This window comes from Anopheles funestus, chromosome 2RL, assembly GCF_943734845.2.
Source record: "Anopheles funestus chromosome 2RL, idAnoFuneDA-416_04, whole genome shotgun sequence".
NCBI classification, from domain to species: Eukaryota; Metazoa; Arthropoda; class Insecta; order Diptera; family Culicidae; genus Anopheles; species Anopheles funestus.
Genome location: NC_064598.1, coordinates 33,216,924 through 33,234,775, shown reverse-complemented (window position 1 = coordinate 33,234,775; position 17,852 = coordinate 33,216,924). Strand labels below are relative to the sequence as shown.

The window sequence follows — 17,852 nt, the reverse complement described above, 5'->3', positions numbered from 1 at the left end:
GTCAATTATGTGCTGCTGTCAAAATGGTCAAACGAACTAGCCTGGCCTCCCATCGCAAATGCCAATTTTCATAAATAGTTGGGTTCATTTGCTGTCAAACACTTAAACCGATGTAACGCGAATAAAGCTGCAGGATCCGATACAACAGTAACGTAGATTTTTACTGATTTTCCGTATTTCATACGTACATTGTTGTTACCGTTGGTGTGTGTGTGTGTTTAGTGGCTGCCGCAAATAGTTTTTCCCATTTGGCGAAAATCCATCTTCCGCGTGCCCCAATATGTGACGTCCACGCACTATATGGTGCATGTGGTGGATGTTTTCATTGTGAAGTTCACTCGATTCATTGGCCGCTGACGCGCTTCGATAATCTGGCCACCGTCGTTATCTCGGGTGTCCGGCTAGTTCACATCGTGCCTAATCGTCGTGTCTTGCCTCCCGGACGGTTTTTCGACGTCATGGCTTACGTACCCGTTTCTATACCGCTAACCCACCACCACCCACTGCATCCCTGATTACGTGGTGGCCTTGATCGATGTGAAAACGAATCGGATGGTTTGGTGAAACGTTTCTCTGTGTGTCAATTTGCTATGTGTATATATTTTGCATAAACGACCTTCTTGAGTTTGCCCACTACAGCCGAACGGAAAGAAGTAACGAAAAAAAAAAATTGTACGTGCGTGCGAAGTGCGTAGTTTGCGGTTTTCACCGACCATCCCACATACACACATGCACAGCCGCAGCATCAGCTAGCGGGTTTTGTGCATTGCGCGAGGGAAATTGCCCAGCAGCCCAGCTACTATTCCTCTCATGCCTTCACAACCAAATCATTGTGAATCGCGGCATTGTGTGTGCGTGCTCTAGTATAGTGTTTCATTTGCTCGTGTTTAATGTGCTGCTTGCCATTGTTTCGAACAACCGAAGCAAGATGGTTCCCGTAGTCTAGTGAAAAGTGGACGACGAGTGGAAAGCATAATATGAAAAAAAAATCGCTTGGTTGCTTTTAATGTTTTTCTCTTTCTCGCTCTTTTAACTATAGTCAATAGTAGTGCTGGGTATAAGTGGTTGGCCGGTAAAAATAGAGACATACGAAGCAGACGGTACCGGTTCATGGTCAACTAGATCCTATCCATTTGGTTTCATTTGCTGGTTTTCATTGTTAGTTTCCGTCAATTAAAAGTGTGCTTTTTGGACAACGTGTGGCTGAGACGAGAACTAAATTGGAACACATCTGCAAACCTGAGAACGTTTTGCAAAAAGCGAGTGGCGAAAAACCTCGCCTGGTGAGGAATATATAAGCGAATAGAATACAAGGTAATTAAAATAGGTACTTTCATATTATGTTTATGTTATTCATATCTATGTTATTTTAGCAAATTTCATGTCGGAAAGCGACATACATTGCAATTGCATCGGTAAAGCTAAATGCGCGTCATCCATCAGTGTGTTTGGTATTTGTCTGTTTGGTTTGGCCTTTAGTTCCGGGTTCATTGCACCCTTTGCACTAGGGCAAATTTAATGTGTATTAAAATGTCTACTGGTAAATATGCTGCAATGCCAGACTACTTATCAGCAACATCGAATTTATTGGTGATTAATTGATATTTGATCTTATCTTTATAATATTTACACTGGTAATTATATTTTGACTAGAATGCTTCATTATAATTATATTAACTTTTAGGGGTTTAACATGTCTTTCCATTGTTTGATACATTACTTGCGCATATCTTTTTTATAATACGATCTTCATGAAAATATACAAATATTATTCACCTCTTCGAAATTGTTTACACGATTCAAACCGAAAATCCACTTTGGCACAGTTATTCTTCATTACTTCAATCATTTTTTCTTTTTCAATAACTTTAGGCAAAAGTATTCTATCATTACAGGGTTTCGAATCATATAAGGGAACAGTTCAATCGGTATGGAGAAAGATTCAACCGCTCAGGGGATGTTTGCAACGCTTTGGTGGAACTTTTCACTCGCTTAGGAGAATTTTGCAAGCATATAGGGGAATGTGTCAAGCAGTTAGGGGAACCGTGCAATCATAATAGGGAATTTTGCAACCGCTGAGGAGAGCAATCTGTCAACCTCCAAAATGTCATCGTTGGTCGTCCGTTGTTTGTTTATATTGAGCAATTATCCGTAATCAAAACGTTTGCGAAAGCAGTTTATTTTATTAAGCTTATTTTAAATTCATATTTTGTGTAATTTTATGTTCATTTTTTCGTAATGCAGCTGCTCAATGTAAACAAACAACGGACGGCTAAAGTTGACATTTTGGAGGTTGACAGATTGTTCTCCTCAGCGGTTGCAAAATTCCCTACTATGATTGCACGGTTCCCCTAACTGCTTGACACATTCCCCTATATGCTTGCAAAATTCTCCTAAGCGAGTGAAAAGTTCCACCAAAGCGTTGCAAACATCCCCTGAGCGGTTGAATCTTTCTCCATACCGATTGAACTGTTCCCTTATATGATTCGAAACCCTGTATTTGCTTCTCTGCTGACGCACCACCAACACTTAAAATAACAAAAATAGAATTAAAAAAAATTACAAACAATAATAAAGAGCTTTCATACATAAGGGCCATGTGGAACGAAAAATAAATAATAATATTAACCACACTGTACATAATGAATGCCATTTGTATTTAGCAACAATTTTCTTATTACCTTATTACCTAGTTATCAACTTCATTGAAGCAACATCAGCAACACAGAGGAGGAAGAGTTATTAAGATGAAGGGCCTAAACAATAATTAGTTTTGTTATTTATGGCCGGCCTGTTTCGGCAGGCGTTGGTGCACAAATTAACTATGTTGTTGGTAAAAGTAAATAAATTGAAAAAGAAATGAAATGAAAGGTATGTTGGAGGATGGTTGATTTATATATTTTGTCTACAAATTCGATAACAATTTCTTCAATTTTAGGTTAGTATTTTATGAACATGCGAGTAATGTTCGTATCTTAGATGGTCGTTCTATGTTTCATCTGTATTTGTGTTAAAGGATTTTCGTCCTTTTCGAAAGATTTTCCAGACGTGCATGGGACGAAAATGGAAAAAATGATTTGCTTCAATAACGCGAAGAATTACGTTACTTTAGTAGATTTCATTGCAAATAACCATTAATAGTAGTATAAAAGAAAATATTCGCAACAGCGGCTCTAGTATGTTTTAGTATTATTAATGGTTTCCACAAGTAAAATGTAAATGTTCTTGTTTACCCACCTGACTCCCCACGAGTGCTCCTAAGTGTAGCATATTTTTCAAATATTTTCTTAGCAACTTGTATTGTATTTTTCCCCGTATTTACTTTATTTCTTTGTAGGCGAAAAACAAACAAAAATCACAAAATAAAACATACAAATATATCAACAACTTTACTCCACCCCATTGCATGAGGGAAAATCATTCCTTATCACCATTGTTTGCTTTACCGGTACTATCCGGCGCGTTGATATCATTTCCGACACACAAATTGCGAGCAGCGAATCGGGTGCTAACCTCCCGTACTCCCGTACGATCCCGTTCACTCGCTTCACCTCCTGCAGCCGTACCAATTATGCAATCAATTAATTAGTCCAATCAAGAATGAACGCACACACCACGGATTGCCTGCTGTGTCTGGTGTCTGCCTGTGCTACAAATTGATGGCAGTTCTAGTACGAATGTTGCTACAAAAATGAAACTTTAGGTGTGGAAGCTTTTACCAGGGCAAGGGCACAAGGTTTGCGTGAGCGATCGTTTTACGAAGCTTGCGCTTAGATTGTCACTGATGAAAGTTTCGATCCGCGTACTGTCTGTCTGAACTGGTACCTAACACTCATATATGAATTTGCTAGGGCACATAGGCTGTGATCCATTGTTAACCCTTCAATCAGAATGTTTAAAATTGAGAAAGCGTTGAATTGCTTCATAATATTTCTGGTTTATTAGACTTATTTTTATTATACAGCCAAGGTGTCAATCCTTGCCACAGAGGAATGGCGCGGATGGGATTTTGTACCGGTACTGTTGTGTGAAAGACCGGTGCCGCTGTCACCATTACCTTCAAGCTGTCATCAAGCTTTCCAATGTCAAGTTAAGAGTAAGGATACTACTTGCGTGTATGTGATAAACGGCGACGGTTCCCCATAACTCGACAGGGTATCAAATCCCATTCCGGACCGTCCCTCCGTAGCAAGGACCGACTATCGGACTACTTGCCGATAGTAAGTAAGTCAGAAATGGCCGGCGTGACCTTTAAGGACGTTAAACCAAGAAGAGAGAAAAGGTAACTAATCTTACTTTGGTTAAAGAAAATATTGTTTCTTTAGTAGAAATAATTTTTAATATACAGTAGATCGCCAATTATCCGTGCTCATCGGGACTCGGCCCTTGCCGGATAAGCGAATATCACGAATAATAGGCACAATTCTTTTTATTGATAAATATTAGTGTTTAGTGTGTAATGGGTGGACTTTTTTTCTAAAACTACAAATTAATTTGCTTAGTTGCACTTTGCAAAATAAAACTGCTCTTTTTGGTCGAACTTGAGCCGATTGTATCCTTCACTACTGAGCCTTTTATTACATCATTCGCCTGTCAATTCGCCTTTGGAACTGTCATTTCCAAGCAACACGGATGATGGGAGAGCCGGATAAAAGGTACCCGGATAATCGGCGCTCTACTGTATTTAATTTTCTCTAATATGGTGAGAATTTCGACTTAATGGCGATGACTTATGGTTTCACAAACTGTAAATATGGATATACTTGCAACCCATATTTATTCCACTTTTCATATTTTGTGTTTTGTTTTACATTAAGCAAACAACAAAACGGCTTAATAGTTAAGGGTTTTGTTCACATCACTTCGCATTGTAACAGAAGGTCGACACAGAATCGATCGAACAGTGGCGGAGACCCATTAATATAAATCGCTGTTTTGCTGTCTGTCGTCAGTCTTTCCCTGATCCATTGCGTTCCGGTAGATGGATTATTAGCTATTTTGCTTTCCTCCTAACCAAAACACCGACAGACACAGGGACATGCGCGGAAGTGTGGTTAGTTGAAACTTTAATTTGGTTTACCCCGTACCGAAGGAAGCTACTATCACTGGCAAGCTCATATTCCACACCAAACCGGGGAGGAGGATGGAGTTGTTCTCCTTTTCATCGCTGTTGGTGACGTTAGTCGGTTACCATGCAACTATAAGGTCGGACCAGCAAAAGGAATATCTTTTACACAAACAAATCGCACTGTTCGAAAGTTTTGAAGGCCTTTGCAAGTTGGACAAGTTGTTTGGGGAGAATCTCGTTGGAGATTGAAAAAAATAGATGCTTTACGGTAGATAGCCCAATACCTTGTTGGATGTTTTTTTTTTGTTACAGTAACTCTAGAGCCCCTATTCTCTAGAGCCCAGTCCATTGGACACATCGGAACCCAAAACTTTACTGCATTCAAAAACATTTTTCATATCAGAACTGTCTCGGAATTACGATATACTCCCGAGGAAACATAAACCAGCACTAATCCCGTTGGAAGATAGCTTGAGTGTTGGTTTTTCTTGGACCCATGTTTGAAGTGGTAAATAGATTACAACGATACAATGGAATAGAACCTCCAAATTCACAGATCACCAAAAATGTATCATATTGTTTAGTGCCGGGATATTATGAGTGTACATAACGATCTAAAGAGTGCATAACAATAGTTCACGATCAATTTTCTTCTTTGCTTAATGCCCCACTAGGTCTACAAGTCTTGGAACAACGTTCTGATAGTCATTCGTTGCTAAGAGGACCTGTGAAGAAGATAAACATCGCTCTACGACTTTCGGTGTACTAAACAGTATGCAGAAATACTAGTATTTACTCAAGATAGGAGAGTCTTCTTCTTCTTCTTCGTGGCTTAACGATCTCTAAAGGTGATGTCGACCATGTCTGGCTTATTAGACTTATTTTTACCACGTAGCCGGATAGTCAGTCCTTAGGCAAAGGGGTTACGATCTGGATGGGATTTGATGCCCGGTCCTGCCGTGTGGACCCGCTGCCGTTTATCACATACACCACCGGGGCGCCACTGTGTTATTCTAGTGTATATAGGAGAGTGTTCTTGAGAAAAACTGAGGAATTTAACATAATAGTATGAATTTTATTTGTACTTCTTCAATGGGTTAATACAATAAACTTAATACCAACTGTTACAACCACTACAAATTTGTATTTTTAACTTTTTAACCAGTATACACGAGTAACTTAAGCTTCGATAAAATAAGCAAACTTATAAATACGGCCAGGCCGTTCTACCTGAATAAAAAAAAAAGAGCTAACTTGTTTACGCCCATTTCTCATCATCCGCTATCATTTTTGCTTTTAATCCAATAAATCGAGAACTCATCCACGTCAATTAGCTTATCGTTTCGAGTGCTGATTCAATTAAATGTCCTCCGTCATTGATCCAGACAAACTGGAACCGGTACTGGAAATAGGTACTGTGGTCAGCTTTAATCTAGGTTGAATTGATATTTAACATAGCGTAGAAACGGTAGTCCCAGCCTTGATTTATTGCAGCATTACACGGATTGCATTTGTAGTTTTTCTTGTAGTTGATTTACCATTTCTCCATTACCAGGAAGTAAGCATATCCTATTTTGTGTGAAACTAATTGTGATGATGCATTTCAGAATTCTAGGCATTTTACATAGACTTTGAAATTCAAATGGAATCAAATATATTTCAATTCCATTTCCCGCTCTGCATTCTGGTCATATCAGTAAATAGCTTATTATGGGGGTATCGCAGTAATGCTTGCATATCTGTTCATCGATTTGATGGAATACCAGGAATGGAACGGTAGCAGGGTATTTTTATTAGTCTACTGAATCCATTTGAAATCGTGAAACATACTCCTCACAATTGGATGCTATTCTGTACTGTATCTTGTTGTGCTGTTAGCTTTACAGACCTATACAGACTAAAATTTTCCAACCCTGACCTTTCAATACACAATCGCACCTAATGTCCTTTACTGATTGATGATGGAATAACTTCCGTGTTGCGTGGTTCGGGCAGTGGTAACAAGTCGATACTGTTGAAAAGCACGTACGTACGGGGTCACCAAATCATCACTCGGATAGCATGTTGGCACCCGTGCTGATGACGTGCTTTGGAGCGGAAATCATACATCCTTGCAGTCGTTGATCCAACGTTCCAGTTCCACACTGAAACGAGAGAACAAGAATGCTGCCACCCGGGGGAATGATTTTTCGCAAGAAGAAAATTATACTTGCAACCACAATTGCCGACTCTCCCCATTGAAAATGACCTAGTTTACCTGAATGTGAGCGAACGAAAATGTCACCAAGCTTGTCCAACTGTAGTGTTTTACCAATGTTGTGACAACTTTTCTGCTTGTCGTTTGTCTCCGGAATGTGGTGTGGGGTCTTACCGAGCACCGAGTGCTCACACCGGATTGGAAACATCTTCGCACGGTCGTATCACACCTAGTGCTTTAGCTTTCCTTTTTGGTGAACATAGACGTTTTGCCGCTTTGCAGCAATCATGCCCACGTTCCGCAAGTGATCGCTATATTTGCTGGTATCATAATGGTTTTCCAGCTTCCTGTTCTCATCTCTCATTTACTGATATTTCTTTTTTTGTTGTATCTCTTTTTCTTTCCTCAGACATCTTCATGGCTGGTTGCTTTCGGTTAGGAAGACATGCTTGACGTGCCGGCTGGTGACTTTCGTCCTTATCGACGAACGATTTCCGCTCAGTAGTAGCGGCAGGTGTATTAAAATAGAGCTGTTTTTGTCGGTATCCGCCCGCTTTAACCTGTCGACATAGGATCCTGTCAATTGTGAAGGTATATTGAAGCATGGCAATCAAGTCATATCCTGTCAATCAAATCATTTAAGCATCTGTATATATTTTAGTAGACATGAACATCTATCATTGTTCCTCTGTCCTGTTTATTTGTAGAAAATATTTGAATTACTGTAACGTTTTTATCTTTAAAGACGTTTTCTATTTACTCTTTTATTTCTAATTCTTTTATTTTCCAAATTATGTTTATTATGTTGTTTATGTGCTGTACTATCGGTTATTGAGTATGGTTTTGTTAGAAATTGTAACGCTTCACCATTTTTTCCATGTTTGTCACTCGCCATTATTTCGCCATTAGATTAACAATTTTTTTCTAATTCTTTCCTTCTCTTTCTTTTCTTTTCTTTCTCCCATATCTTTCCCTTTTTTCCGTGTTTTTGTGTTGTACGATTCTTTGTTGCTGGTAATTGGGGATAACTGTCTATCTATACTTTGTACAATATTTTATTGTAATTATTTGTTTTTCTGACTATTTTGAATTAATTAAAAGTACATGTTTCTGTTGCTTTTTTATATATTTTTTTGCAATTGTTGTGCTATATTTCAAATGTAAAAATATCAAGTTGAAAAGAATCAATAAACGATTCTTCGAAAAACGTTTTTCGGTACTGATATAGTACGGATCTTTCACTTAGTGCTAGGGAAAAGCAAACTAAATAGACAAAATTTCCCAAAGTGCTTTTTTGGCGTACAATGAAATCCACTGGTACGCAAAGATCTTTAGTAAAAAGTGTTGACGATTCTACCACAAATCAAGCCGGTGTGCAAAGCCACAGTTGGGAAGGTTCCACTGTCAACAAATCGAACGGCGAGCAATTAACTATGGCCGGATACCAGCAGCGGGCTCTGTCGCTTCGTAAGCCCCGCATACAACGGCTTCTGCGTCATCGATATCAGGAGCAACTGGATCAACCGTCTCTACACTCTGTTGCCAAAGCTAAAATGATGTCACGATTTACACGTATACAAGGTACTGCTGTTCCGTGGGATTTTGCTTAAGCTTCTGTTTCGACCTAGTAGACAACTTGTCTTTTACTGACCGGCTGGGACTACTAATCTCACTTGTGTGTGTGAATTCTTTTGAACTTGCTATCATACTTAATCGCATTTAATCGTTTGCTAGGTTTAAGCTTCACACTTAATTGCCACAAGGTTGTTATAAAAACGTTAGACCTTGTACAGCTAGTGAATAAAAAATATGTCTAAAAGAATCTTCAACAACTGGATCTGGTTTGTGGCTAATACGAATCTATCTGTAGTACAGAATATTGGAGAATATTTTTAGCTGTAACTTGTTCATAAAGAAGTAATCAAAACGAGTACTTCCTGTGCAAGGACTATTCAACTCACTCACTTGATCTATTTCGTCCTATCCAACACACGATTAGGCCCATAAAATGCAAAACCAAACCATGCTTATAGTAGTGATAAGCTTAGCTCATAAATGTAGGATGGTGTTGCGTTGCGAAGTATAAATGATTTTGTTGTCGTTGTGTGGTTGTTATTGTTTGTTCTCCCTCTTTAACCGCACGTTCAACACTGCGTGGATTATTGCCTTAGATAAGACCGATCAAAATGGACACAATACAGGGCATGACATAGTTACACTTTCCGGTACTTACCTTCCGTATTTCCTGAATGGTCACGGTCGCGTGTCCTTTAACTGTGCCATTAAAAGCACGCTAACAATGTGGCCCGTCCTCGGTACGCAGGAGGTGATGTAGGCTTGTGAGTTAGTTCAGGCGCCATAAAAGTATTCACACTCGGGCAACACAGGACCCGCAGGTTGATGGACAATTAATTACACTCCATCTTCTTACTTCCCGGACCCTGTTCCGGACGACTTGTGTGTATGTTTCGGGAAATGATAAAAGTGTTAACTACTACCCTCACCGATACTAACTAGGAAAAAGGGTTTGTTCAAGGAAATATTGTTCTTCTTCTTTAAGCTTCAAGCAGTACGAAAGAACGCCCAAACCGGACACCCGCCGTAATTAAATAATATTTTAAGTGATAAGAAACTGTGCTCTCCGATCATGTGGAGGAAGCGTGGAAGGGTAGTAGGAGTGGGTGTCTTACAGAGACAAGATGTTTGACTGACAGAGTTTCTTTGGAAAAGCAAAAAAAAACCCTAAGCCTTATTGGGAATGGGTTCCTATTGCTCAGCATCAATATCTTCCCTAATTCTATGGCGACATTAATAAGTTTTCTTGCTCTACAGATTGAAAAACAGATAATTACGGTTAGGAAGTTTCCGAGAGGCCCGTTTGAAATGTTCGTCAAGTTCATTACAATGTTTTATCCGTCTATCTACGCCAGCGCAAGATTCCCTGGTTTTATTTTTCCGAACCGGAAAGCCTTTTGTTTCGCGGGAAAAATGTTCCTACCCAATCGTTGATGAACACGCCGCTGTTAAAAACAAGCTGGTGAAGAAAATTGCAGTTGATTTTCAATCTTCCCTTGAGACTTTGAGAAAAATATGGCCACGAATAGGCAACTTTTTTCCTTCTGCTGTAGAAGTGGCTCTTTAAGTTTCTGTTAGTTTGTTTTTTTTTTCGTTTTCGGGTTTTCATTCCCCTAGTAGCGCTCAACATTTTTCCTTTTTTTTCGCGGACTGTGTTTTGTGTTGAACGACCAAAAGGAGTGTCTTTTTCATCAGGAGTTTTTTTCTTCTTGCTCCATTTTTGAATCTGTCGCTGAAGCCTTCTTTTTAGTGCGAGCTGTTGTTGGTGATGCTGAAGACGCTAAGAAATTGATGGCAGGACGAAGGTAAAGCAAAAAAAGAAAGAGATCCTATCGGTTATCACTCCCATCTGTGAACTTTTGAGGTTGGAGGTTAATCGAACGAGAAGCAAGTTGGTTTGTACTAAATTATTCATCTGCTTTTTCTTCCGCTATTTTGTATCCTTTTCGTTTGGTTCGATAAAAATGGTTAAAACATCATCCCTAGACAATAAGATCCAGCCATACCCAAGCAAGGTCTATAGGCGTAGATCTCAAAGTGGCTTGCTCGATTTACATCTAGATGCGTTTCAAACTTCCTTATATTTTTTGTCTGTTTGTAGGTAGCCTTTTTTTCGGTCGTGTTTGCTCGCGTAATTTGATGATTGGCCAAACCCGTTGTCCAAACCCTCCGTCCCTAAAAAAAAGCAACCAAAGAGAGTGTACTCTCGCACGGAGATAGCTGAATTGGTCACCGAAAATAAAAGCGTGTGTGGTGTTACCTTCTTATCAGATATCGGCGGGTGTCGCATGCTGTTCTCACACGCGATAAAGATATTGTCGCGCGTATCTCAAACGCGTCACTTTATATAGGAGTGATTGCAGAACTGTATGGGCTGTGCGTGACGTCAATGGAGCGTAACAGGGTGCCATTTTCTTCCGGAATTGTTTATTTATTCTTCGCCCGTAACCGTGCGTCTCGTGGTTGAGTTGAGTTGGGTTTAAGTGTAGGGTGTACTTACCCTCAGACAGGCACCTTTTTCTATTTAAAAATATAGAATGTTTTTGTATTCACTATTATTATTGTTATTTATAATACACATTTGTCTGCCTTTTCAGACTACACAAATCTAAACTTAGTTACTACGTTACTATGTAACATACAGCTCCGTGATGCTAAGTAGCACTTATCATAACTATCTGTTCAACATGATAACGTACCCGAAGTTTTTGGGCGTTAGACGAGGGTGGGACAAAAAAAGGATAAATGAAAGTCATGACAGGTTATATTGTTATAAATTGATCAGAGTTGATTGTGATTTACGATAATTGTAACATATTGACATTTTAAGTAAATTTGTTATTGTACAAAAAAGTGAAATTTATTTCCCTAACATGAATAGGATTTTGTTTTCATTAGTTTAAAATCACAAACTTTAATGTATGGGCGTTTGTTGCTACATATAGCGATGTTTGTCAACCCCATTAGCCAAAGTCATCATCTGCAGCGCCCATTAGCGGACGTGTGATGAAGTGGTGCCAGGGACTCGTTATCCTTTTTATGTTATGTGCCTTATGACAGTGTCGCGGACGACCGTCATTATCGAGAAGTGCCACTCGGTAACACACGGTCCACGATGAGTGGTGGTTTGTCTCGCCAGCAAAATACAGGTGTATCCCGGTGTTCTCTATTATTCCTGCAAGAAGTCACTTGAGAACACAAACACAAATATGCTACCATTATATGATGTTGTAGGTTGATGCTTTTTAGCTTTCTTTCGATGATAATTTCTGAATGGAAGTAAAAATGTTTCCACTGACAAAACTTGGAATCATCATCATCACCGATGATGATTGTTGGTTTACGATCGATTTCTCCTGTTCAAGCCATAAAGGGGAGACATTTTTAGTCAGAATATTCACACGGTGTTTATCATGCATATTGGTGTTTTTCGCGATACCAACCAGATGAAACCGCCATCTAACAATAATTAACAAGTGAGGAAATTCTATTGTCTTATTACTATAGTGGAAGCTGTCTTACAGATCTAGTAATACGTTGTAATCCACTCGGTAATGATGGGCTCTTATCTACTGAAACCATGTCATGCAGTCATCTCTAACCAAGGCGTAACTTTTGGAGGGATTTTACGGAACATTAATGTCGTTTAAATGCTATGCCTATTTTTATAATATTACCCAAATATTTATTAAGCCGAATAATTTTTATTACTAATCAGGCATTATGGATTTAATTAATTTATTAATTTTTATTTTAGAATTATTAATTGTTTGGCATTCTACGACGCTATTCTAAACCCTATTTTAAGTATGCATGTATATAAGTATTTAATTAATTTTTATTAACTTTTAATCTTTATTTGCAACATCAACTATACTATTTGTTACAGCTGAACTGAAAAAGAATACGTTTAATTCTCATTAACACTTGAATCATTGTAGCGGATCACCTTCGCATGCGCCCATAGTAAAGTCATATTCGCGGCATATAGAAATCTTCCATTTCCCAGCATGCGTTTCCTTTTAATGCAATGTATTGTTTTATTGTTCTAATTGTTTTGTGATGATTTTCTCCAGCGAGATAAAACATCTCTTTTGTCTGTTGAACCCGATGCGTACACCCGTTGAGTTATTGAAATCCACAGGAAATGGTTTATTTAAACCCAGTTATTTCTTATGGCGAAAGAAGCAAACATACATGCTCATTCTCAGTAACAAACGGGAAACTTTCCGTCACAAACACTCTAACCAAACGGGAAGCAAATTTGCATTCCGCACACCCGTTAGAGTCGATGAAAGCTTCATCGACTTTTTTCTTGGATCAATCAATCTGTCAAGATGAAAAACCATAAACAAAATTTAAAATAGCAGTTCGTCGAGAGAAGCGACTGTATGATTTTTTAACAAAATTTGAGTTTTGAAGTCGCAAATCTCATCACCACTGTTGTATTTCGTGTTAATAATGAGTTACAAAAGAACTGGACACCTCCATATTCACTTTTTTATAATCAATTCTCAAGAAAATTGTACTTTCCGTTGCTTTCGGCTGACGGAAAATTTTCTCTCTAACGGGGTTTCCGTTTGGCACAGGTAATGCAAATTTTGTACTTTCCGTTGAACATCAAGTTATCATTGATTTTTGAAACGTCTGAATGTGCCAAACGGAGAGCCAAACGGAAAGTCATAATACCAAAATGACATTTTCGTGACGTTTGAGAAGACGTTTGTTACTGAGAATGAGCATGATAGTCGCGTGGCTCATTGTCTTACAAACTCCTTCTTTATCACTGTTCCATCCTGAAAACGCGTTACTCCCTGTGCGTTACAAGCAATAGGAGTGCTCATCGCCTTTTTTCAAGTTTCAGCTGGTTGACTACACGATAATGAAAGCTGACTGTTTGACTAATACAGTTAAACGGGGAAGAAAAGAAGCATCAAACGCCTAAACCGTCCCTAATGTCGTCTGATTAATTCTATTAGCCCCTTTTGTGGATTGATTGTGGATTCTTCGTGATATGCTATCCAATTTTTCTTAACATGATCTCTTTTTTTCTCTCTCTCTCTCCCTCTCTTCCGTTTACTTTCAATCTTGGCGACGGCAATCCTACGGATTACTTGCCACTTTTTCGTTCGGATGATGTTGTTCCTGATACGCTTATTCTGCTGGCTGCGTGGATCCCAATCGACTGACACCGTGATGATGGCATGGTGTCTTTTTTTTCTTCTTCCCCGTATACCGTTGGTTCGCTGCATAGTGTTAAGCATTATCAAATTAGCAACCATGGACAAACTGCGCGAAACGGGTGCAGGTGGACCGAATGACCCGACCGCTCAGCAACGGTTATCGACGGAGGGTGGTGGTGCGGGTGGCGGCGGAAAGGCGGCCGGTGACGGAGGTTCCGATGAGTATCACCATCAGTTCTATAATACCGGCCGGATAGGACGCCGGAATGCACTGCCAGACATACTGGGGACGCACTGTACCACGACAACGGCCGACCTGTCGACGCAACTGGGTGCTCTCTCTACCTCGGGTAAGTTGTAGATACTGTGGCCTGATGGTTTACATCCTGTGCCTGTCAGGCACACTGTTTGCCGACTAGGCTAGTCCTTGAGCACGAACAATAGTTTTTGATGGTTCTGTGTTAGCTGGCACGTAATCGAAATTCAATTACAATGCTCGTAAACTTGATCGTTGCATAATGCAAAGTGAGTATACCATGTATGGTTATATTAGTTTCTTGATTGTTTTTTTGAGATGATCGGTACGAGCTTCTCAAAAGCCCTTTCGTGTCACCGGAAGCTACTACCCATTAGTCTGTATGTTAACGTTTCGTTATAGCTAGTGCAAGAACGAAATGAGTATTGGAAGTAGAATAAATTGGAGAATTTCTTTGTACATCGGCATTACATATATAAAGAAAAATGGCTAACCTAATGCCTACATATAAAATTTTCCTGCGAATTGTTTCCTCTGTTGCGATACGCAGTACACACTAACCCGGGCGTGAATGTCGTTGATTTAATTAGTACGTAATTACGAAAGGCAGAAACGTTCGACCCTGTGATTCGATTTCTATTAACTCTCCTATTGGGCTTTTCTATCCTTCGCAGACTGTACGGGCAAAGCATCCGACGCAAGTAGCAGCAGCATAGCAGCCGGAAACAACGGTCAGCTCCCACCGACGACAACCGCCACGTAAAGCCAACCAGAATCTATCTATCGGTGATTCGGCACCGTTAAGTGAACTCTGCGGTAGAAGGTGTCCTCCCTGTATCTGTGAGCGTATTCGTAAAGCCAAGGCAAACGTCCGATAGAAAACTGTTGGCTCACAAGCGAAGGAACGTTTTCAACATTGTCCAGCCAGGGAGCGATATAGCCGGTTTGTGATGGAGCAGCAGTCAGTAGAGAGGAAGGGCGGGAAGTTTCTCAGTTAATTTATTTATTTTTCACACCTTGAATTCGTTATTCAGGATGTTATTTGAAGTTTGTAGTGGACGCGGATAGAAGAAAGCACATTGAGCATTTAGGAAAAAAAAGCAACACATTTAGACAACTCTAAGAGCCAAAGATATGCGTTCCGAGGTGGACAGTTGAATCGGAAACATGGTGGTGAATATTTTTGATAGCTAGGTTAGATGCTTTTTGTACGCGAAATTGGCTCAGTTTTGTAGCTAGGATTATGAACGTAGCGGAGTGCATATTTATTCCACGCGGAACGATGCCTCCAATCTAGGACGATGTATATGTATCTATTAAACCAGCGCCAATCCCATGAAAGACGGTGTCGGTGGAGTACGGACGATACTCTTTGACGTGATCTCTTGATAGATTTGTTTGTCTTTTTTCCACATTATTACGCATCATTTGCAATGCAGTGGAATGAATGACAATTGATTGCAAAAGGAAAGTTTATAACCTTAACAGTATGGTTTGCTTACGCTTTAGGATTATTGTTTTATAATGATGCTCGAAACAAACAAAAAAAAAAACGCTCGTGGTCCTTTTTTGGTTGTGTGCATCAAAATTATTAAGCACTAGTAGCATAATGTATTTTTGTGCTTCACTTCCTATTCTCCTTCACATTTCAAAGCAAGTTCTATATTGATGCGCAAAAAATGCATGTTCCTTACGTTGTTGCTTTGTCGTTTAGATATTATCTAGACCTTTAGGTGTAAGTGAAATTGAAAGGCAGAGAGTAGTCAACAGAGATCGAAAAGATGTTTAATGTGATCTAGACTAGCTTTAGTTTATTATTTGCACACAGACGTATTACAGGGCGAACATCCTTTAGTATCGATTAAAAAAAAAAGTTTTTTTTAAATGTTTACCGATATTTGTTAGCTTTTAGCACCAATGGACAATGTTTTCATCAACGTGTTTATAAGTTGGATTATTAATCAATGTTAATTGCTGCCTCATTAAAGAAAAGAAAAACATCACTGATTTGCTTTATCAGAAGTCTTGTAACTCCCTGCGATCGTTGCATGAATCTGTTTGTTCCTTAGACTGCACTCCATTGGAAAACAACGAATTTTGGCACTCGCGTCGCACTAAGAAATGCTTATTATGTGAAGTGATAAAATTATTCATTTGTTTAATTGACGCGTGTTGTTGAAAGGTTTAGAAATACCTACGTTTGCTTTATCTTTCTGCAAATGCATACTTCGTATGTTATTTTCTACTTTTTCCTCAACGGTACATCGCCACTGTTGGTACGGGGAGGATGTGTAGAGGATGCGCTTAAACCTAAGAATATATCCATGTGATAATTAGACCTTACATGCACGAAAGGATACAATAACACGAGCAAACTAATGGCAATTTCTTCGTACGAGCTACACTCCGTTTCTCCCAGCCATACAATGTTGTGTTACAATATGTTGACGCTCTCTGCAAAGCCGCTAGTTTCCCATGACTATTTTCTACGGACCGTTCGGTATTGTTTCAATTTCGTTGAACTTTGCTCAGTATTCATTTCGATTCATCGAAGAAGTTTGTCGTTTTGTTTCAGCTTTTTTGAATGTTAAAAATGATGCTAGAATGGATATGGCGATTTAATGAAAACTTTTAAAAAAACACAACACGTTAACATGAACAATCGTGCGGTTGACCGGTGCCGGTGATCTAGAATCCTGTCGAATGGGAGATATGCACGCTTTGAAAGTAAACAGAAGTGAATGATAATAAGAACATGCTAACAGAAAAGGAAGCATTAAATAAAATTCACCGTTCTATATGTGTCAATTGTCGAAATACAAAAATAAACAAATTCGGTGAATGATTACGCGTAATACAACAATTAAGGACAACCTTTAATTAAAACGCGTGCCACAAAGATGGGCTACGAATTGGGGGGAAAAAAAAGTTTGATAGAATCTTAATGTTGCATGCCGAACCCAATTATTTAAATGAAATTTACAAAACAAAAAAATATATATACACAAAGAAATAGGATCTTAAATGAAAACTAAAGAGGAGAAAGCAAAATGTGGTCGGCGTGCTTATGATGTGGAAACAGACAAAATACATCACATGTGAACGAGGAACAGCGAAATTGGTGTGAAAATTGTTTCAAAATTTGTACTAAATTATCTATTCGTTTCTAGCAATATGATCATCTGGTCGATCTTTATTAATAATTTAAAAAAATTACTCGTCTGGTGTGTTGCAGCTTGCCGAGGAACGCAAGGAGAACAATACATTTCGAGAAACATTTTTTTTGGAAACACACCGTAATGTGGAAACAACAAAAAACACCCCTTTGACACCATACCGATCACATAAATTTAGCGGCAAATTGTATAGATTTTAAGAGCTGTATTTATGCTAAACAGATAAAAATATACATATTACAATGGATGAATGAATAAAAGAATGACGACGTTAAATTCGAGTAGTTTCTGTTAATATATAACATTAAAAAAGCCGATTCGTAAAGTAAAAAAATGGATTAGTACCAGTACAATTTTTTTTTATTCTTTTTTCATTTAAAGCATTACTTGAGTGAAA

The 17,852-nt window shown here is 38.9% G+C and overlaps 1 protein-coding gene across 5 annotated transcripts; it reads left to right on the top strand.

Moving 5' to 3' along the window:
* Positions 1 to 11: 11 nt before the first annotated feature.
* On the top strand, positions 12 to 17,731 carry LOC125764389 (uncharacterized). Of its 5 annotated transcripts, none has more exons than XM_049428558.1 (6): positions 20 to 147; positions 1,040 to 1,314; positions 7,675 to 7,856; positions 8,440 to 8,846; positions 14,095 to 14,373; positions 14,954 to 17,731. In XM_049428558.1, the coding sequence occupies exons 4-6, from the start codon at positions 8,570 to 8,572 to the stop codon at positions 15,040 to 15,042; spliced, it is 645 nt and encodes a 214-aa protein (XP_049284515.1). In that variant the 5' UTR covers positions 20 to 147; positions 1,040 to 1,314; positions 7,675 to 7,856; positions 8,440 to 8,569; the 3' UTR covers positions 15,043 to 17,731. The 5 variants fall into 5 exon arrangements, 4 of the variants coding, with proteins under 4 accessions (XP_049284515.1, XP_049284518.1, XP_049284516.1 ...); XM_049428559.1 differs by having other exon boundaries at positions 26 to 147; positions 1,164 to 1,314; XM_049428561.1 differs by lacking the exon at positions 8,440 to 8,846.
* The last annotated feature ends 121 nt before the right edge of the window (positions 17,732 to 17,852 follow it).